Raw genomic sequence first — 23,069 nt, forward strand, 5'->3', positions numbered from 1 at the left:
AGGAGGTCACAGAAGATAGGCGTGTTTTAGTTGGAGCATGAAGGCTCAATGTCAGCACGTAAATGAGCTAGATATGACCTTGTGGGCCGAGGGGAGAGGGCCCTTGGAGAAGGTAGAAAGGTTCAAGGCATCAGATTAGCCTTAAAGGATGAGCAAGGTTTGGAAGGTAAAGTTGGCCTATGGAGGCACAGGGGAAGAGAGAGGACAGATATTTTAGGAGAAAGGGAGAACCTTAGCAGACATTACAGAGTCAAGAGGCTGAATCATCTGCAGTCTCCTTTGATTAGGACAGTGGTTCTCAAGCATGGGTGCTCCATCTCCTGATCTTCTGATCACTGGGTAACTTTTAAGACCCCAGCCAGGCCTGGTAGCCCCACCCTTACCAGATTAGTTAGATCAGTCTGGGGCTGAACCCTGGTACCTATATATTTCTAAGATTTTTCAAAAGATTCTAATCTGCATCCAGGACTGGGAACCATGGGCAGAGATGTGGGGATGAAATAAGGAAGAATGGGGGGATAGGATTGGCTGGGGGGTCTACAAGTCTCCCAAGGCATTCTACATCCATCTGGTGTCAAAGAAAGTTGTCAGTCAAGAGGGTGACAGGATCAGAGCTGTCTCTTGGAATGATTCCTTGTTGAGTGCTGCCCTGTCATATACATCGAACGCACACAGATTGAAAAAATAGAAAGGGGGTATTGACTCTTTTCCATGTCTGGTTACCATGGAAACAGATCCACATGCCTCAAAAGGGGCTTGTTTCCAACTTGTGCTTTGTGATGATTGCTTTTCCTTTGCCATATGTTCTCCCCATAAACCTGAGGTCTCTTGCCTGTTTGAGGTCTCTTTTGTCAGAAACCATACATCCTGTTATGTCTCACTTGTCTAGAATTTCCTCAACTTTTCTTTTCACGTTGTCTCCTTGGTGAGGGTTTGCATAGTCAGACAATAAGCATAATCATGCAATTCAGTGACGTCAAACTAAGACGACCCTGAAAGTGCCCCAAAGACATTTATTTTCCTCTAAAAGAGAGGCACTGTCTGGTTTCAGGCAGAGTGGCATCATGGGAAGAAACTTAATGTCAGGCAGCATCGGGTGTGACTCCTAGCATGGTCACTTGCCAGCATAGTACGATGTCTGTGTCCTCGTTTCTGTATAAAATGTGGAAAGATACAATCTGCTTGTCATGGGAAGAATGATCCTGGAAGAAATAAGAAATACCACGTCATATTGTGCTGGGAAAGTAATAAGAACTCAGCAAAAGGCCGTGGGCTCCCACTTCTGGTGCTACTCTTGCCAGTCCCAGATGACCCCCATGATCCACTGTGTATCAGACCATTATGATCTCTGGAGGTTTTTTCAGAAGACTCTGGAAGTAGATAGCCAAGCCTTTCTTCCTAGTCCATCTTAGCCTGAAAGCTCTACCGAAATCTGCTCAGCATCATAGCAGATTCCAGTGACAAACAAGCTGAGCCAGGGGAATGTTGGCGAGAAGGTGAGAACTCTACTACTGAATCTGCAGGAAAGGAGCTGCTATCCTTAATTTAAAAATAACCATTTCCATGGAGATGATTCTGTCTGATAACTAGATGAAGTAACAGGCAAGGAACATGGGCTTTAATGTCTTTCTTCTTGTCACTCAGGCACATTTTGGGAAGAGCTGTCACTACTTAAAACCTTTGCAGTTTTAATAGCCTGGTACTGGCATGTCAACAGACACAAAGACCAGTACGATAGAAAAACTCACAGATGCATGCCCAGCTGATTTTTAACAAAGGTGCTAACACATTTGAAGGAGAAAGAAGGGCCTCGTTAAGAGACAGTGTCGGGAGAGCTGGGACGTCACATGCAAGAAAATGAAACAGGAATGGGCAAAGGACTCGAATAGGCGTTTCACCAAAGTGGTCATTCAAACACACAAAAAGATGCTCCATGTCATTAGCCACCAGAGAGCTGTCGACCCAAACCACCATGAAATACAATGTCACTCCCACTAAGACAGCTAAGATTTAAGGAACAAAGAGGGAAAAAAGAACCCCACAAAAACAGAAGATAGCAAATGTTGGTGAGAATGTGAGGAAATTGGAACAATGATCTGATTATCCAGTGTGGTGGGAATGAAAAAATGGTGCAACCAACCACTGTGGAAAACACTGTGGTGGTTTCTCCCCCGAAACTAACCAAGAATGACCATATAACCCAGAGAAACGAGACACCGAGAAACAACCAACCCACTGCTGGCCCATCGATTCCAACTCAGCAACGCTGAGGGAGAGCGCAGAACTGCTCCTTCGTGTTGCTACCACTGTCAGTGGTTACGGGAAGTTGACTGCCTCATCTTTCCTTCTCCCAGGGAATGGTTGACAGGTTTGAACCACCAACCTTTTAGTTAGTCGCCCAATGCTTAACCCACTGCACCTCCATGAATCCTCACTTTTAGGTATTTGCTCAAATAGTTTGGAAGTAGAGACTAAAAAAGAAACGTGTACACCAATGTTCATTGCATCATGATTCACGATAGCTAATGGCTGGCAACATAAATACCCATTAAGGGGTGACTGAATAACGAAATGTGGTACACACATAAAATGGAATAATGCTATTCAGCCAGTAGGAGAATTGAAGTCTTGAAAAATGCTACAGCATAAATGGAAGACATGAATGTTGAGTGGCATAATTGACTTACAGAAAGTTAAATATTGTATGGCCTTACTTAGATACAAACACTAGAAAAGGCAAATACATACAGACTAGTTTATTGCTGCTTTCCAGGAGTGGGAGGGAGAAGGGAGAGGGAGGTTAATGGTGAGGAACATATAGTATTGATTAAGGGTAGGGGGTCACTGTCTATTGTCATAATAGCTGTAAATAGTTGCACAGTCCTGAAAAAAGTTGAATTGGCAAATGTTGTATCATAGATATATTTATAATCCTGAATCTCCCCCCCCCCAAAAAAAAAACCAACTAAATAACTGCTGAGGCTGCTTATTGAGATAGGATTTGTTTCACTGTTTTGGCGGGTTAGGAGCATGGTTTCATTAAACCATCATGGCTTAAAGTGTTTAGTACTTCTGTTCTACTTCTTTTACTGCGCAGGGTCTGAAAAAGTAGAAAGGGGCCATCAACGGACCATAATTGGTCTCCATTCTCCTGGATCTACAGAGGAGGAAGGAGAATAAGGAATAGCAGAAGATTGAATGTGTGGTTAACTGCCTCTATGAACAACCGTCTCCTTGGCCTTGAGACCAGAAGAACTGGATGGTGCCCAGCTCCCGGTATTGAATGTTACTACCATTATACAGATAATCTCCCCTAACTTCACTACAATCTTAGGAAAGAGTTACTACTACGATGGCCTAGTTTCTAGACATGAAAGGATACTTAGTGATATGGAGGCAATACGTGGAATCTTTTCTGGAAACATCACAGCATCTATCTAGAATATGAGCAAATGGAAAATTTTACACGGAAATGTATAAGCACTTAGAATATCTCAAATACTAGACTGAGAATTTTGCAATGGACTTTCTCACTTAATTTTACTACACCCCCATGAAGGAATTACAATGGGAACCACGGTTTTCGGATGTAAAAACTGAAGTTCCTAGGTGTAATAGAGAATATGGCTATGGATTAAGCCTGAAAATTGTTTTTTCCTCTATAGTCACTTTAACCAATCCTCATTGTTCCTGCCTATTGTCAGTTTCATTGGTTTAGTCTCAGGAAAAAACAATCCGAGAGTCCCATGAGTGTCTTTGATTTAAGTTTTCTGTTTGGGGAAAGCTCATGATCCTCACCTTGCTCACTGGATCCCTCCACTCTGAGCTGATCTCTCTTGTCGGTCAGCTGCCATTCCGTAGAATTCTTCCCACTTGCACTGCACATTCATCTCAAGCTTCTTAGCTTCTCCCAAGCCACCTCATCCTTGTCACCTAACCATGGGCTTGTCAGGTCTCACAAAACTGTTACACATTTTGCTACATACAGAATAGAAATTATACGCCTTCCTTGGTAATATTTTGCCATCTAAAGGTTATATGTGACATTGGGGCCTGGGTCAAAATAGCTGTGACTTCATTGCCTTTCTTTGACCATTCCCATCAAAGCTCACATTTCAGGATCTGGATATAAGTCCATTCAATCTGAGAGTTTCTCTGACCTGTATATAGTTTTTACTGAACAAGCCATTCTAAACAAATACCAAAAAAAATGTAACTGATGTCTTTACTCATCGATGCTAGGGGGAAGAAAGCCCTACCATTGATATTTCCCAATAGTTGGTTTAAAATTGATGCTGAGTCCATATTTATCTAGAATATTTGTTTGTTAGAGCATTAACCACTGAAGAGAGTTGACAAAATGAACAAAATTTTAAGAAGAAATTTTACAACTCAAAGAATAATATATATAATAATATATGTATATGCATGTCATATATATATATATCAGATCTTCCAGGCTGCTGCCTGGTTTGAATTTCTCACAAATCATTGACTGTCAACATATTGCTGGTGTTGAAACTCAATCCATGTCTCTCACAGCTTCAACAAACATATTTAACACATTAATGCATACATTTGTTAGGATCAACATGATTCACTTAAGTATAAAGAAATTTTTAAAAAAATCACCACCATGTCATTTCACAGAAACTACCTTGGGGCTCCTATGAAGGAGTTTCAAACATCTCTAACATCAAACATCATTATGCATTAACGGGAACCCCACTCGGTCAAGAAGAATGGCAAACTGGCTGGAGGCAACTCCATAAACCACATGCAGCTTTAATTAAAGTCATTGGAAGTGCTGTGTCTCTCCGTAGATGCAAGGGCAGATAGAAACACTTAACAACAGCCAAGATCGAATCCAGTTTGTCAGAACTAATAATAACACAAATGAACTTCTCTTACAGGGACATAGCCAAAGAGCTCACGAATGAGCAATTGTGGTGCTTTTTAACCCCCCCTAAAATAATATTCATAAATTATTGCAAGATGTTACCAGCTTCGGACCATGCTTATAATTGCTAATTCCAGTGTGTTGATAAAAGGTGCTACTAATAAAAAGGCACACTTTGGGCGGCTGACATAACTAATTCAGGAATTTTTTGAATAAAAATGCAAGATTTCACTCGGAAACCCAGACAAGGATGAGATCACTCAACTTTCCAAAAGCCAGAAGTCCTTGAAAAAAAAGAGGAGACCACAGAACACTTTCATGCCTAACCAAAACCAAATAAAATGATCCAACGGACAAATAGGCTTCAGATGATATAATGTGACGAGAGAGTTCAACTATGTAGGCAAACCTTTCATTTTCTTCCCCAAATATGCCAAGCCAAAGAACACCAAAATGGAGAAGGGGGGCGTCTTATTTCCTGAATGTGCTGTCTCGGTAAGGGTGGCAAGCGGGAAAGAAATCTCCCCTCTTCAAGTTGCAATGTACTTCACTAAACTAATGCTGAAAAGCATAACACTCGGAACTCAAAATCTGGGTTCAATTAAAACAAAATAAGAGCAAATGGAACCAGATGAACATGAATTTACCTAGGCTGACACTTCTCGTGATAGCTATTGGAAGATGCATCACCGCCAGCCCACCCAAGGCTACTGCCAGCAGTCCACATTACTGCTTGTTTGCAGCACCTCACGGTGGCTGGCCTGCCAGTTCTGCTGACGGCTCTGCGGAGGTTACAATTGTGCGTGAACTATGGAGTCTAGGAAACAGCCGTTCAAACTTTCTATCCAGGTACTTTGAAATAGATGCTGTTTCTCCCTATGCTCCTCTTGTGGGGGGAAATATGCATATCCCAAAGCTCTTTATTGCAAGGCGATTCTAATTTGGATCTGGTTCATGAGAGGGAAATTGGAATATGTACATATTTCCTGAGTTTAGTGATGGGAAAAACAATATTTCCCCATCATTTTATTTGTCTTCGTGTGTGTGTCAGAGCAGAAACATGCGCCGCAGGGTTTTCAAGGACTGATTTTTTTTTCCATATGTAGATTTCCGAGCCTCTTTTCTAAGATGCCTCTAGGTGGAATGGAACCTCTAGCGTTTGGGCTGGTGGCTAAGCATGTTAACTGTTTTCACTTCTCAAGACATAAGGCTCGTTGTCCTCAGAAGGGTTTCACCCTAGTTGCTATATAGAAAACTAAAGGTGCCCTGGGAGTACAATGAGCTACACATTGGGCTGCTGACCATGAAGCCTGCAGTCTGAACCCCTCAGGGACCCCACAGTGCACAGATAAGGCTTTCTACTACGTAAATATTCACTGCCGCAGAGACCTGTCCTATCGCATCACTGTGGGTTGGAATTGACTCAAGGTCAGGGAGTTTGAGTTGAATTTGAGTTTGAATTTGAGAGCAAGGCAATAGAATAAGTATTGGAGAGTATGTAAAGTTTCATAGTTTAAAAGTACTTTAAACAAAGTATTTGGTGGCGTTCTTCCAGGCTTAACACAATAAAGGAGCCCTAGTAGCACAGTGTTTAGAGTCTTCAACTACTAATGAAAAGGTTGGCAGTCACTCCATAGGAGGAGAATGTGGCAGTCAGCCTCTATAAAGGTTACAGGCTTGGGAGCCCTATGAAGCAGTTCTCCTGGATCCCACAGGGCAGCTGTGAGTCAGTATATATTCAATGCTAGTAAGTCAATACTATACTAGAACATATATTGTGGATAAAATGCTCAACACATAGGAATGTAAGAATTCCTCAACATAAGATCAAATATACAAAACCAATGGCCAACAATAGGCTAAACACATACAGGCGGGAAGCATTACCCTTGAGAACAGGCAAAGGACAAAGATGTTCTTTATCACCACTCCTACTCACTCTTATACCGGAAGTCTTAGCCGCAGAAGGCAAGAGAGGGAAAGAAAATGGATGCAAGTTGGCAAAGAAGTATAATATGCAGATCATGTGATTATATATATATATATATATATATATATATATATATATATATATATATATATATATATATATATATATTCCCAAAGACTCAGCAAAAGTGCTATATCTACTTGGAAACTAAACTAAACTAAAAAATTAAACTCACTGCCATCAAGTTGATACTGACTCATAGAGACCCTATTAGGCAAGATATAACTGTCCCCTTTTATGTCCGAGACTGTAAGTGTTTATGGGAGTAGAAAACCTCATCTTTTCCCCAAGGAGTAGCCGGTGGTTTCAAAGTGTCAGCCTTGCAGATCACAGTCCACAGCATAACCGCCATGTCAAAAGGGCTCCAGTAGGATACAAGATATAATACAACAATCAATCATATTCCTTTATAGCAACAAAGGGAACTCTGAAAAGGATACTAGGAAAACAATACCATTTGCAATAGCTACCCAGCAGGTGAAATACTTAGGAATAAATTTAATTAGATCTAACAGGTAAAAGAAGGAGGAGGAGGAAATTCAAAGCACTACCATTAAAAATCAGAAGTTACCAACATAAATGGAATAGTATACCACATTCCTGGCCAGGAAGACTTTATATTGTGAAAATATCAACACTACCCAAAACAATCTACTAGCACAATGTAATCCTGATGCAGATTTCAACATCATTCTTTAAGAGATAAAAAACCAATGACCAACATTGTAAGAATAGGAAAGAGACCTTGGATAAGCAAAGCACTGCAAGTCTGCTGTGAGACATGCACAGTCAGAGTGCTCTTGAGAGGCGAGGATGGGGAGACTTCGTCTTGCAGACTGCGGACATGGTGTCACTAGAGAGCAGTCCCTGCAGAAGGACATCCTGCTTGGTAAAGCAGAGGGGCATCAACAAAGAGGAAGGCCCTCAAGCAGATGGACTGACACAGTGGCTGAAACAATGGGCAAAGGAGAAAGAACAATTGTGAGGATGGTGCAGGGCCAGGCAGTGTTCCCTTCTGTTGTACAAAGGGTCGTTATGATTGGCAATGACCTATTAGAGACAAACATCTAAAATTTATAAACACTTCAATACCTCAGCAAGAAAGAGAATCCAATTTAAAAATAGGCAGAGGGCATGAGCAAGCATTTCACCAAAGAAGACACTTAAGCGGTTAACAAACAAGTGAAGAAATGTGTCTAGCCATTAATCACTGCCATGGAATCAACTGAAATTCAGTTTCTCCATTAAAAACAATACTGCCTCAATTGATTCCAACTTAGGGTGACCCTGTCTTGAATTTTCAGAACTAGAAATCTTCATGGGTGCTGACAGCCTCATCTTGCTCCCGAGAAATGACAAATGGGGTTGAATTGCATCCTCTGGGGTTAGTGGTCCAGTGCTTATCCCACAGTGGCAGCAGGGCTCCTTGCTTAGACATTACTCTTCTGCTAGCAAGTCTATTCTGACTCATAGCAACCCTACAGGACAGAGTAGGAACTGCCCATTGGGTTTCTAAGGCTTCAGATGTCTACAGGAGTAGACAGTTTCATTTTTCTCCTTGCTTAGTCATTAGAGAGATACAAATCCAAACAAAAATGAGCTGTCATCTCACCCAGCATTAGTAGCAAAGTTAAAAAAAAGCAAATGGAAAATAGTAGTGAGACTGGAATTCTATACGGCTGGTAGGACTGTAAACTAGTACAGCCACTGTGGAAGACAAGACAGAGATTTCTTAAATGCTTCAAAATAGAAATACCATATGTCTGGGCAATCCCACGACTAGGTAAATATTCTAAAGAAATAAGAGCTGTGACGGAGACGCATGCACACCCATGTTCATCACAGCACTATCCACAACAGCAAAACGAACAAGAGACAGAAACCATCAAATGCCCATCAGGGGAAGAATGGATGAACAAACTACGGAGCATGCACACAGTGGAAAACTATGCAATGTTAAGAATAACAAAGCATCTGAGCATATCTCATATACATGGACAGACTTGGAGGACTTAGATGGAATGAAACAAGTTGATCACAAAGGGATAGACACTGGGCAATGTAGCCACATGGAGCAACTCATGAAGAGTGGGCTGCAGGGTCAGCTCCAATCAGAGCCAAACTGACCCCCTCCCTAGAAGTGTGAGCTACCGAGGAGAACATTAAACCTACAGGATGGGAAGAGGGGGTAGCCTGCCACGCCCACATGGATGTAAACCAAGAAGGAAAAAGACTGATGGTTTAGACCCCATATTGGCACACCAAGCCCCGAGGACAATATCCCTGCACAGAGCTGCTAAGGCACAGTGAGGACTGGAGGCCCAACAACAGCTGGAGACATGATGTCCCCTACCGTGATGGAGGACAATACTGGGGACACATGGCGGGGAGTGAGTCTGGTATGGACCCCCCACAGTGGGACGAACCAAAAAGGGAATCTAACAGATCAGCCACAGGAGCAAAACGAAGCCACAAAGGTCCTGAGGAGCCCTTAAAATAGACTTCAGGCTAGAAGGGGCAGTTCCCAGAACACCCTAGGACCAGTGGGAAGATGTCATACAGGTTAGCAGACAGACCCGGAATCATGTATACCCTTTTGGAATTTTTCCAGTTTTTTTTCTTTTTATCAATTTTTTAGTTTTTCTTTGTTTTGTATCCATTATTGTTGGTTTGCTTATGTATATAAGATAGGCTTGGGAAGCAAGCCCGATGAGAAAGCAATGGGACTGATGGTTCTGGAGGTACTTGGGAGGAGGAAGAGGTGGAGTAAGGGAGTGGTGAGTAAACAACACTATAGACAGGGGAACAACTAGGGAATTAAGAGCAACAACAAGGAGGATGTAGATATCCTGGATGTTGGAATAACAGCACTCTAGCTGAGAGGAATTACTAAGAGGCAGAGGATGAACATCACGTGATGGTGGGTCATGAGGAAGGTAAAAGGAAACAGAAGAAGCTCTAGGAAGGAAAACTATGGATGGAGGTATAAACATAGGTGTGTACATATGTAAATATATGAATTCATAAAAATAGAGGTATTGGTCTATGCACATATATTTATGTGGCAATACACTGAGAAAGTGGGCAGACTTTGGACCTCTGCTCAAGCTTTCCCTCAATGCAAGAAGACTTTGTTCTCACAACCTGGCATTCTGTGATGCTTACCCTCCTGGCACAACTGGTGAAGATAAATGCACAAGAAAATGTGGTGAAGAAAGCTGATGGTACCTGGCTATCAAAAGGTATAGCGTCTGGAGTCTTAAAGGCTTGGAATTAAACAACCTAGAAGAGAAGTAACAAGCCCACATGGAAGAAGTACACTAGCCGGTGCAATCATGAGGTGTCGATGGAATCAGGTAACAAGAATCAGAAGACCCAAAATAACAACAAAAATATTGTTGAGAATGAAGGGGTCAGAGTAGAAACCCAAAACCCATCTGTAGACAATAGGACATCTCATTGAAGGGTCACAAGGAAGGGATGAGTCAATCAGGGTACAGTATAGCATCAGTGAAACACACAAAATTCCTCTGATTCTTTGAGGCTTCCTCACCCCCCACTATCATGACCTCAGCCCTGCCTTTCAGTTGTGGCTAGACTGAAGCATGTATTCTGGTACAGATAAGAGCTCATGACACATGGAATCCAAGTCAGATGAACAACTCAGGAACAGAATGGGAGTAGTGATACCCGGAGGGTAGGAGGAAGCAGGGGAGAGTAGAGGAGGAAGGGGGACCTGATAAGAAAGATTGACAGATAACCTCATCCCCACCCTGAGGGGTACGAACAACAGGAACTGTGGGAGAAGGGAGACAGCAGACAGGGTAAGATATGAAAATAATAATAATTCATTAAGGGGTCATGAGGAGGAAAGGGAGGAGGGAGGGAGAAAAAGAGGAGTTGATACCAAGGGCTCACATAGAAAGTAAATGTTTAGAAAGTGATGATGGCAACATATATACAAATATGCTTGAGACAATGGATGTATGGATGGTTCTAAGAGCTGTAAGAGCCCCCAGTAAAATTATCTTTTTTTTTTAAGGATAAATCCAGCATGAGGTTACTTTATAAAAGGTCAAGGAAAAGCTTTTATACAAAAGAAATAGTCATTTATGGTTGTCAAATGTGCACAGGATGGTAAATCTCTAACCACACGGTCGTCTCACAATCATTTGAGTAAAGAGGACGGTAATAAATAGTTATGCAGGAGGCAGAGGAGGGAGAGGGAGATAGAAAGAATATGAACATATCCTCAACTTGGAAAGTCTCACAATGGCCCTTACTTTCTAATTATCTCCTTCTCTCAAACATCTGATTATGTTATAGACATATGCCATGTTTTCTGCCAGCCACCACAGGATATTCTCCTGTATTTATTTATTTTTAATTTCAGTACTTTCTCAAAACAGGTTTCTATTGCCAACTACATTATTCTTCAAGTGCTCTGTTCCCCTCATGAACAACTCTTTGTAGCTCACTGCGCTCTCTCGCGTATGGAATTTGCGTTCACTGCCACCGCAGCCCAGTCACACACATGTGCTCAATCTCACTCATGGCTTTCACAGCCTTCGCCCCTGTGGAACACGCGCTGCCGTGCCCGCTTTCAGCAGAGCAACCTGCCACCACTCAGTAATACATAATAGTTGATGTAACAGTTTAACTTCTTTAATCATTTCTTACTTTTAAAAAGTCATTTCTTCAGTGATTGCTTCAGGATGCACAGTAAAGTCTCACAGTCTGCTTCAGATCTCTGAGAACTTAAGCCCAAGAAGATAGAGAAACGTTGCTTCTAGATACCTCTGTTCTCTTCTATAAACATAAGGTGTTGTGGTTACACATTGGGCTGCAATCCACATAGTCAGCAGTTCAAAACCACCAGCAGCTCCAAGGGACAAAGACTAGGCTTTCTACTCCCGTAAACAGGTGCCGTCTCGGCCACCCACAGGGGCTGTTGCTATGAGTCACCACTAATTCGACAGCAGTGAGAGAGAGACGTACACATATATTATCAACCTAAAAATATGGTTATAGGTTCTATTTTATATAATCTTATGTCTTGTAAAGAAGCTGAAAAAGACATGAACGTAATTAGATATGTATCATTTTTGCTGCATTCGTCTTCCTATTTCCCACACTGCATTCTCTTCCCTTGTTCCTGTGCATTTAAATCCGCATCTGGAGCCATCGTCTTAACTCAGCACAGCTGTGCTCTCACCATCTCCTTTGTGCTCTTCCAGGCAGTACATCCGCATGTTACAGCTCCAATAATATCACTGTATCCATAGTATTTCAGATCGTTGCTTTTTAAACCAGGTACCAGAAGACAGGCACAGCGTTTATATCGTCTCACACAGCTACCGAGTGACCTGTGCCAGAGGCCTTTGGTTTGCTTTTTTCATGTAGATGCAAATTATTGTCTGGAGTCACTTTCCATCTGAAGAACTTCCTTTCGAGTTTCGTATAAGGTCAGTCCACCAGCAACAGATTCTAATCGCTTGTTTCTCTGGGCAGGTCTGTGCTTTGTCTTCTATTTTGAAAGGCAGTTTTGCTGAACTTGGCTTGGTGTTCTTTAAATGAGTTATCTCACTTTACTTCCACTGCACAGCAAGTTGCTCCTTTTTATGGAGTTGTCTGCCGCGTGATCAGTCACTGTTCTCCTGCTATTCGCATGCCTGTCCCTTTGTCTTGGAGGTCAGAATTTTAATTCTGGTGTGTCTCTAAGTAAGTCTTTATTGTGTGTATCATCCTAGGAGTCTGTTGAGTTTTTGAATGTGTTTTAAAATTTCATCAAATTTGGGAAATTTTCAATCAGTGCTTAAAATTTTTTTTTCTCTGATCTTTTTCTCACTGTTTTCCTGGTACCTTCATTACATGTATGTTGGTTCACTTAATGGTGTCCTACATGCCTCTGGGCTTTGTTCATCTTTCTTCAGATATATCTGAATTTCCACTTTCTGGGACAAAGTATTGGGAAAGATAAGGTTTTATATAAAATGAAAAGAGAAAGAAGTAAAGGGGCCCTTGAGCCACATCCCTTGCTTGAGATTCTGGAAAAAGACCATTATTTAATAAATGTTATTTACCACAAAGCAGCAAAGCCTTGTTGGGGAATTGGCATGGAACTCATGGGACTCCCATAGATCCTCTGGGGCACAGAGTGAGAGCCAGTATGCTATGGGATCTGCTATTTTGGATAAAGGACCCCAATGGATGGGCTGGGTGCACACTTCCTGGTTGGGGTTGGATAGAGTCCAGGACTAGACTCAAGGTCTAGAGGCTTGAGAGCTGAGAGACCAAGTTATCAAAGAAAAAAACAAAAAACAAAAATGGCAGCCCTTCCTGTGAACATCACCAAGACAAAAGAACTTATGGCAAATTCAACAGTTATATATTGTACCATGGAATACCTATGTCCAGATGGACAGAAACCTCATGTCAAAGCACAGTAGGTATCAGCTAACATACTGCCAAGGACTGGTACACGTGAGAGTCCCTCTAATCCCATCACCTCACCTCACCTCACCAAGCCATTCTAACATCTAAATTTCACCCATCTCTCCTCTCCTACTCTTAGAGAGACAAGCAGGTAAGAGTGAGGCTGGATGAGTGTGCGCATTCTTCCTCAAAACAAACAGACCAACAGAGACTGTTTAAAAGGAGAAATTGAGCTAGGGAGTGATTAGAACTACAGAAAGGAGCTGTACTGTCTCTGTGCTTCTGATTTTTGAATTGAATAAATTCTGTAGCAACACTACAAGTGCACTAGTATATATGTGTGCCAGGCACTGAATACACATGTATCTCACTTGTTGACTATCTTGTTACTCAATAGTTTTCCTGTACAATAACAAAAGACAGCCCAGCTATGCTGCACATTAATGGCTTCTGTCTGACTGTAACACAACGTTGAGGTGTGAAGTGAGAGGAACCGTAGTTGTAATAGTTAGGGTTATCTGTCCACGTGCTGGGCTGTGCTGTACAATGATAAAGCTTGGCAGTCAGGTAAAGAGATAGCTACCCTCCATTTTATGGATGGATGTGGTTGTCCTCCACTGTTGCATAGTGCCAATTTTTGCATAATGACCTGGTCTTTGAAATGTCACCATGTTGATAATCGAAAAAGGTATAAATATTATTTTGTCATTTCTTCCCCCTCCTTCCTCTTACAATAGAGTGGATTTTTAAAGATATTGCTTATCCATCATCTAAATACCCTTTATACATTTCCTGGAGGGAAGTAATGTAAAAATAAATCAAAATAATCAGAAATAAACCAAAATAAATCAAAGGGTCAAAGACTCCCCAGACAGTAGATTAACTGGCCCGGAGGTTCCATTCTATGGCCTTGCATCTCAAAGCTACACCATGCAGCTGTACTCAAGGAAACCAGACTTAGCAAATAGGACATTTCCATACAGCTATTTAAATCTCAAAGGAGTACTCTCAGGGTGCAGGGAAAGTTAAAGTCTATCAAGTCAATAGTTCCAGAGAATTTCTAAGTCCTGACTGTAATGGTGTGTAATCCCCGGAGGTCCAGGAGCCTCAGGTATTGTAAGCACGCAGGTGTTCTGGCAGGACCTTACTGCATTGTCAGTTGTTTGGCCACTTTATTTTATTCCATTTGTTTCCAAATGTATTCTCTAACTTTTCCCCCTATCAATTCTACCAAGCATTCCACATTTATTTCCAACAAATCTAATTTATTTTTAAGTTAAGCATAATTTCCATTGTCAACAATGATGAAGCCGGACTAGAACAGACACAAGTATCAGAAGAAAGTCACTCGGGGAAATGGCCACCAGCTCTTACTGAGGCGAAAACAATAGAAATCCAGTCAGAGCTCAGGAACGTGCATCTGTCAGCCATAAAAACATAGCTAAATATTTTTTTCTTCCATGGCTCTGTGCAAAGAAGTGTCCATTGAAAGGGAGGACTTAAAGGATCAAATTGTCACTGATGTTGAATGGTGTCAATGGCACAGAGAATTTAAAGATGCTAGTGCGAGGTAGCAGCTTCTAATGGGAAGGAGAAATGACAGGCTTAAATCCCTGTATTTTAGCTTACGGCATGGACCCAGGGAATTTCTTTGGTCATAAGTGTCTACAAAAGTGTTTCCAAAAACCAAGCACTACATTAAAACGATGAGGGCTCCTGAGTAATGTCTATTGGACTCCTGATCTCACCATGTGAAAATGACAGCACTGATCAGAAGAGAATGGGGTATTGGATAGGGAGGAAAATATGGAATCCTGGGAGGACCCCCAGCCACAGCCTGCACTAAAAACAGACCTACCTCCTCCTGTTTTGCATCTTCCTCTCGGGTCAGGGTTGGGCCAACACTCTATCTCTTTCCACAGACCCGAATCTTTTCACCTTCCCGCAAGACCTAAAGAATAAGTTGCGTTTGGTAACTTCAGTACTATGTGAAGGCAGATGTACACAGAAGGGAGGGAGGGAAGAAATCCTATGAAAACATAGGGATCCTCTCATCAAGAAAGGTTCTAAGGGCCTGGTGATACCACAGCCAATGAGTTGATGGGCTTCTGCCAGTTCTCACTGGTTTGCAGAACCGATACCTAATATTTCGTTGAGTTCAGCAAATCAGTAATTCAAATGGCTCTTGTAATCAAGGTTCTCTCTAAGGTGGGTGGCGGGGCAGCTGCCTAATGTGGACATAGCAACTTTACATGCCTTACTCTTTTTCAGCGTTCATCTGTGAAGCAGTGTATTCCAAGCCCCATCCTGATGTTCATCCCATTCACAGGTATGAAAAATTAGATGGTACTACGCTTGCAATATTTTTTTATTCATCTCATAAATCTCATTATACTTTTGATGAAATACCACCTTTACATTCCCTGTGCTTGTTCAGCAAACAAATATAACACAAAGAGAAAAAGTGCCAAATGACCAGAGGGGGACGCTCTGTCTCATTCATTGCAGTTTTGTGTTACATCCCAAATTCCCAAGGGATATTATGAGTAAATTATGCAATTCCTAAAAGTGTTCAAAGAGCTAAAAATGTTTTCAGAACAATTACTATAGTTCACCAGCAGTGGAAAGGGTTTTTCACAGATGAACATCAATGTTCCTAGCAGAGAAGTGGCTTGTTTCTAATATACCAAACACAATGACTGTTGTCTAATTGGCCTTCCTCGAAAGTAATGATATTCTACTCCTTTAGTGAAAAGATGGTAGGTGAAGGATAAATCACATAGCTGATGATGCTCAGATCAAAGGGAAGAATATTTCGAGTGAGGAGGTCAAGATTCAATATGTAAATATCTTAAACACATTGTGGACAGATCCCCAGTTTACGCGTCTTTCTCGCGCACCATCTGTTAGGACGGATCACGAGATAACTCGTGATTTCTACACGCTGTCTTCAGATGCCATCCGCTTGGATATATTTTAACTACTTAGTCTATTTAGGTGTTTACATCAGTAGTGAATGTATCAAACTCGATTGCATTCATGTTCTTTTTGTGTATTTCGCATTTTAGTGCATTTTGGTTAAATCGAATAGTTATTATTTGTTTGAATTGCTTTGCAAGGAGTTGTGCACTTACCATGATCAAACCTCAGTGAAATGTAAAACATCACCTACATCGCTTCAAAAAGACATGAAGAAATCCTTAGCCCTAATTCTTCTCATTTTTCAAAGTGATATGATTATGTTGATTATTTTTACAAGATAGTTCATAAAAGTAATAATGTTCTGCACACATTGCAAAATATTGTTTTATAATGGGAGACATTTTATATTAAAAACTGAAAGTTATAAATCAATATGATAAAAAGTTGATGAGATGTAAACCCATTTAGAGTTTAATGCAAAAAAAAAAACCCTAATAGCCGAAAAAATACCCAGCCACTTGGGTAAGTTGGTAAAAAAAAAAATCCGGTCTTGAATGTGTTAAGTAACTGTTTTATTGTTTTTGTCAAGTATTATTTAGTATTTTTCACGAATATTTTAAAACTCTTATAACAATCAATTTCAACCTCTAGTACTAGACCATATGTTAGAAGATACACCAGCCAAGCTGATCTCTTGGCTCCTTTACCACAATGGAACTGCGCTCAGCTGGTCTTCCAGAGTGGCTGCTGACTCTGGATGCCACCCCTGCGTGTCTGGCTTGTCCTGCTTCTCCTACATTTGCCAGCCACAGACTTACTTAAACGAGGCAGGAGAGGGAAGTGGAGAGAGGTGGGAGGCCAAGATGAGACCACAGCGTTCTCCTTTATAAGATAATATAAAGAGCAAAGGGAGACACCTTCAAAATCGGTAGTACAAGTGTTCTTTCCTCCAGCAAGTTGTGAAAGTCTGATTCTTCCAGCAGTCACGTGACCTAGAGTTTCTAGGGATTTCTGGCAACACCTGTGTGGGTCAACAGCATCCCATTGGCGTCTATTCTGACCCAAGCACTGATAACAATAAAGACACAAGAGACTTCCAGCTCCCTCCTCCGAAGTGCTGGAGGTTAGGGAGGGAGATGATTGGTAACAGGCAAGGATGTGGCAATTTGCCAGGAACTGCATTTTATTTTTGTGTCTTTCAATTCTTGGGAATACAAACAACTTTCAATTAAAATGTCTTGGGGATACAGAGACCTTGTTCCCTAAACCAGCATATCCCATCCTCAGCCTTCTTCTCCGACTCATAGCCGAAGCAGAGACGGCGGGGGTACCCTTAGCATGGAGACAGCAGCATTCCAGGGCCTTGGTTCCCACAGCGTCTTTGTCTAAATCACGTCGGATGCAAGGTCACCAGGGTCATAAATTAATAACCATTGTGAAGAGAACATTCATTATAGCGCAGAGTGGAAAAGGGAAGCTTAAGCTTGCACGAGTCTCAACTACTCTCTACTTGAATTTTTAAAGTAAAATGGGAACTCAGAAGAAACTGTGACTGTATCAGTACCCTGTTAGATGTGGAATAGATCGATGGTCTAAAAAGCACTACCTTGAACATTATTAAATTTCCACAGTCAAATAATGGCTTACGGATTATCTGCATCCCTTCCTATACTACATGCAATAACAAGGTAAAATGAACCTTAGATATCACAGCTTTAAATATGAGGATGTGTCTAAAGGCTCGTGGAAAGATCGAATGAAACGTAATGGGATCTGTCCACAAATTTTCTGAAGCCCCCTCATATTATCCATCGTGTCACACAAGGTGGAAGGTAGCACTTTCCTGATGGTGGCAGCTCCAACCTTCATGAAAGCAGTCCTATTGGTCAAACTCCATCTTGGAGCCAATCCAAGTCCACCGCGCGGTAGAGCCTCTTTGCTGACTGTCTCAGCTCATCGTCCTCCACAGTCAGGTGGTTAGGTGGCTCTATACAGCCAAAGGGCAAGGTCTAGCCTATGGTGAGCAGACCATGTGGTGAACCCAAGTCAAAGTCGTTGCTGTCCCAACCCATCAGGAAATGCTCTAATGTCAACAGCCAAGGTCATTGGCTTTGAGTTCAAACCTGTAGTATGGCATTTGAACGGCTTAGAGCCTACTACCACACAAACACACACACACACAAAAGCTCCAAAACGAAGACTTTCTGCCAGTAACGGAGAAATAAATTCCTCCCTTCCTGCTGCTTGGATTGCAGAATTCTGAGGGCTCCCAAGCTCTCCACAGTAATAAATTGGAATGTACAGATGCGCCCTTCTGATGTGCTCCAGTTTAAAACCTTAGAGTTGATGCCTTCTCATCCTTAATTTATCCCCCCTTGTGCATATTTCTGTGCCATTTCCAATATCTGAAGTATGGGGATTAAAAAATAATAATTTACTCCTATGTTAGTTGTATAACTTTATGTTAAGGGTCACATTTGGGGCTAAATAAACATACCTCCAGCTACAGTTCTCAAAATACTTCTGACAGCAAATGAACTCAAACAAATGTTTTGGTTGGGTGGGGAGGTACCTTTTTATCTGGCCTGGAGGCCGAGGGGACGTCCCAATGGCTCCTGACTGTGTTTTCTGCCGCCTTTAATACATGGCATGGAAGTTGGCTGAAGTGGTTGCTTTAAAATTTTACCACCAGAGGGTGCTCCGTCATTGCTGCTGAAGCCTATTTCCTGCGTGGCCTTGAAACATGGAAACCCCGCTACCCAAGGAGGGCCCGGTCACCGCGTTAGTGAGGATGGACTTTCAGGAAGACAGCTCAGCCTTTTTCTTCAGAGTCATATTTCATTTATATCACACACACAACCAAAATAAAAACCTTTGTAGCTAGAGCAAACCAAAATCCATTGATCTACATATCTGTCACAGAGTAGGCAGGAAATGTTAATCATTTTTCATTCTCACGGAGTGTATTTGGTATGTACTGCGTAACCACAACGAACCCAGGTTGCTCGTTCTCCTTCCCCACAGCGAACAGCAAGATAACAAGGACGTTTGCTCAGCTAGGACAATCGTGTTTCCCTGTCACTTGTCCTGTTTCCTTCACGGGGGTTCTACATGTCTAACCTGATGGACTTCACTATTTTTTTTTCGCTTGCAACCTTCAAGTTTGCTAGGTCAGGTATGCATCTCCCCTGTTTGCTTCTGTGTAATTTTACATTGCCATTGTTTTCATTTCTAGGAAGCACTTTTCTGTATTAGTTTTGACTTCTTATGTGCGTATTTCTTATGATTTGCTGGGGTTTGTGTGCAGATTTTCCACTTGTCCTTTGCTGCTATGCTCAAAGGAGGCTTAGAATTCGACCCACCTTCACCCACAGGAAGCTTGTACGAGCGCTGTGTGTAGATCATGGGAAGAAACACACGTGCTGCCAGCTGAACTGACACAGCCGTAAATCAGAGGAAGCTCCCCCTCCCCCCACTAAAGGACTCTATTGTAGTAAATATTTTAGGCGTTGTGAGCAATAGCACTACTCAGCTGTGCTATTGGAAGTGAAGGAGTAAAAGTGACGGTCATCCAGTAACCCTTCATTTACAGAAAGGGGGATAGGGGGCAATAATTGGCTGATCCTTGCAAATGATGAATCTTAAAATAATACTCTCTTTATTGGTAAAATTCCGAAAAGCTTCTGTTACACTATTTACAATGTCCCCCTTCTTTACACAGGTGTGACCAAGTGCGATCTTACTAACTACAACTCATCTAATGCCTGGGCTCCCTCTCCAGGGCTTTCACAGTCAGGACCCACGTTGGCATTGGCGATCAGCGTGTGGTTTGGTCCTAACCCTCCAAGGATCCCTCATTGTCAGCAATGGGGTCCTCCAAGAGGATGCCACTTCCTGACGATTGCTCTGGAGAGAATACGGAAAGTCACCAAAGACAGGGCTTACCTTCGGATTGATGGGTAGCCAGGGGAGTCTGGGTCTCCTTGCAGTAAGACACAACTTCCCGAGGCAGGAAATCCACCTGAGTAATCTTGGACACGCCCAGCTTGTGCAGTCTTCTTCTGTAAGTCACAAAGACAAACACTGAGGGAGGGAAGGCACTCCATGCAGAAGGGCAGACGCGCCCTCGACAATAATACAAAGAGCTGAGATGGACAGACAAACCCAAACACTCCCAACGTCGCTACTCAAGGGCCAAGATCACAAAGTAGAACTGGTCTGGGGGCTAGAAGTCTGCTGGAGTTGGGCTATAACATGCTGAGTGACACCAGATCGCTCCCTCTTGGTGATTCTTTGCTTTCCTTTCTGCCAAATAAGATCTTGCTCCGTCTCAGATGAAAGCTTTCCATTCTGACATCTGTGGTTTTGCTTTGATTAAAACTGACAGGTTGTTGTTTGCCTTCCAGTTGGCCCCTAAATTAAAGGGCCCCTATATCAGTTTATAAAGTGGAGTTGTTGTTAGGTTGGGTTCAATTCATAGGGACACTAAGCACAACAGAACTGAATACCACCTGGGCCTGCCCCATCTTCACAATTGTTCTTATGCTTGAGTCCAATGTTCCGGCCAAGGTCAATCCATCTCGTCAAGGGCCTTCCTCTTCTGCTGCTCTCCATTGCATGGGGTAAGTTGCTGTGCACTCATGACCTCTTTGGAGTATCGAAAGGCAAGGATGATACGTTGAGGACTAAGACGCACCTGATCCTAGCCTTGGTATTTTCAATGGTCTCATGTGCATATGAAAGTCAGACATTGAATAAAGAAGACCATGAAGAAGACTCAATGCATTTGAAGTGTGGTGCTGGAGAAGAATATTCAAAGCACCATGGACTGATGAAAAGACAAGCAAATCTGTCCTGGAGGAAGTATGGCCAGAATGCTCCTTAGAGACAAAGCTGGCCAGCCCCCATCTTACATCCTTTGGACATGCTGTCCGGAGAGCCCAGTCCCTAGAGAAGGACACCATGGTGGCTAAAGTGGACAGGAAGTGAGAAGGAAGAGGGCCCTCCAGGAGATGGTTTGACCCAAGGCTGCAACAAGAGGCTGAAGCACGAGGACAAGCATGAGGATGGTGCAAGGCCCGGGCTGTGTTTCGTTCGGTTGTCCATGGGGTCTTTATCAATGGGAACCCACTCAATGACACCTGACAACAACAACAACAACTCTGCTTTGCATAGAAACTGATCGAGGGAACTTTAATTTGCAATACAGGATTCCAATGTCTCAGGAAAAGAAAAACAATGTGTTTTCAACTGCAGGGGGAAAGCGATGTCTAGCTCACTGGATTAACTTATGTTATCGATGGGAGCATTAGCAGCATCAAAATCTCTCCTTTCTCCCCCCTAAGGAACATATAATGGCTTGTGAATTTGTTTTAAAGGACAGACAAAAGAAGAAGGCACTGTGTTAACAGAGAAAAAACTCTAGCTTAGAATTACAACACTCATTTGGCCTTGGAAAGCTAAGACAAGGCTTTGGGATCAAGGCTGTAAGACCAGGGGAAGAACCCAGGGTGAGAAGGGCACATTCAAACGTAAGTGATTAGAGGGAACTCTGGAAATTCCCAAATGCTGTGCACACAGTGTTTATGGAAGATAGGTGAATGCTAAGAAGATGCTCTGAAGTCAAGGATGTATTATTATTTTAAAGGCAATTTTAAGATAGCCCCGGTTTATCCTTCTCCCATGGACCGGTCAGCCATGATCACTTCTACACGGTTGTGTAGCCCTCCAAGGGTTTTCAGATGTCTTCACAACATCTCTGTAAGAGTGTGGGCAGACACCCTCATCTGCGTTTTGTCGATAAGGAAAGTGAAATTATTCTGTTTGAGGGGCATGCTCAGGGTCAGGTACAACTAGGATATGGTAGAATAGATCTACAACATTGTTCACACTTGTCCTACTCCAGTGCTCTTGCCCTTAAGCCAAACTCCTCCCAAGTTCATTTGAAGAGTCTCCTGAATCACTCATGGTTTAGCATAGGCTGGTGGGTAAGTACATAGGCTTGATCCTCACAGCCCGAGTGTGACACGTGGGCTCAGCCCTAGCATGTATCCGCTGTGTGTGTGACCTTGGACAAGTTACCTAGCCTCTGTGCTTCAGTTTCCTGGTCTGCTAATCCTACTACTTCCTCAAAGAATTGTCATTATGTACATATGCCACATACATATAGTATACATAGGTACATAATTTATACAACACATGTCTTAACATGTTTCTGGACTATTTTAGTTGATAGAGTTGCTAATTCACATATTCTGTCCCTTTTCTTCAAAAGCTGTAAACATGGGTTATGTGTGTGTCACTGTAAGAGGGGCAGAAAGATGATGATAGCCATTTAGTCAAAATGTTACACTCCACAACTCTCTCAGATACGCTACTCCTATTGGTGTTAATACTAAATACAACCATTTTATTCGTATCGATTATTATTGGCAATAATCATACTTATTGGGAATGCATATCACAGCTAAGAATTTCCATGTATTGTCTTCTGGAACATTCTAGGAGAACAAAAGTGTTTCTTGTCTATGGGTTACTAGAAGTGTGAACTAAGATTCGTGCATAGGGATACAAGCAAACAAATGAATGCTGGCTTAGTGAACACTCCCAGATGGCTGTTTTTGCAGTCCAGATATGCTGAATTTGGGCCAAAAAGGCCTGATTCATTCAGATATTTGCGCTCCATGTGGATGAAGGGTCAAGCTGGGTCCATAGTACTTCCTCATAGCTTCATTACCCAGTATTATGAGAGAGCATGCCAAGTATACCAGAAATAAAATTACCAAGAGAGGCAAAAGGCAAAGTTGTACAGCAAGAAATTCA

At 42.2% G+C, this 23,069-nt stretch overlaps 1 protein-coding gene across 2 annotated transcripts in view; it reads right to left on the bottom strand.

The window, feature by feature from the left end:
* The window catches only part of DYNC1I1 (dynein cytoplasmic 1 intermediate chain 1), a 351,049-nt gene that overhangs the window by 235,305 nt on the left and 92,675 nt on the right, over window positions 1-23,069 (bottom strand). For both annotated transcript variants that reach the window (XM_075558388.1, XM_075558387.1), the window contains exon 5: window positions 20,193-20,308. In XM_075558388.1, the coding sequence (XP_075414503.1) occupies window positions 20,193-20,308 (116 nt within the window). The remainder of the gene's footprint in view (window positions 1-20,192; window positions 20,309-23,069) is intronic.

The sequence above is a fragment of the Tenrec ecaudatus genome, chromosome 9 (genome assembly GCF_050624435.1).
Source record: "Tenrec ecaudatus isolate mTenEca1 chromosome 9, mTenEca1.hap1, whole genome shotgun sequence".
Classification (NCBI taxonomy): Eukaryota; Metazoa; Chordata; class Mammalia; order Afrosoricida; family Tenrecidae; genus Tenrec; species Tenrec ecaudatus.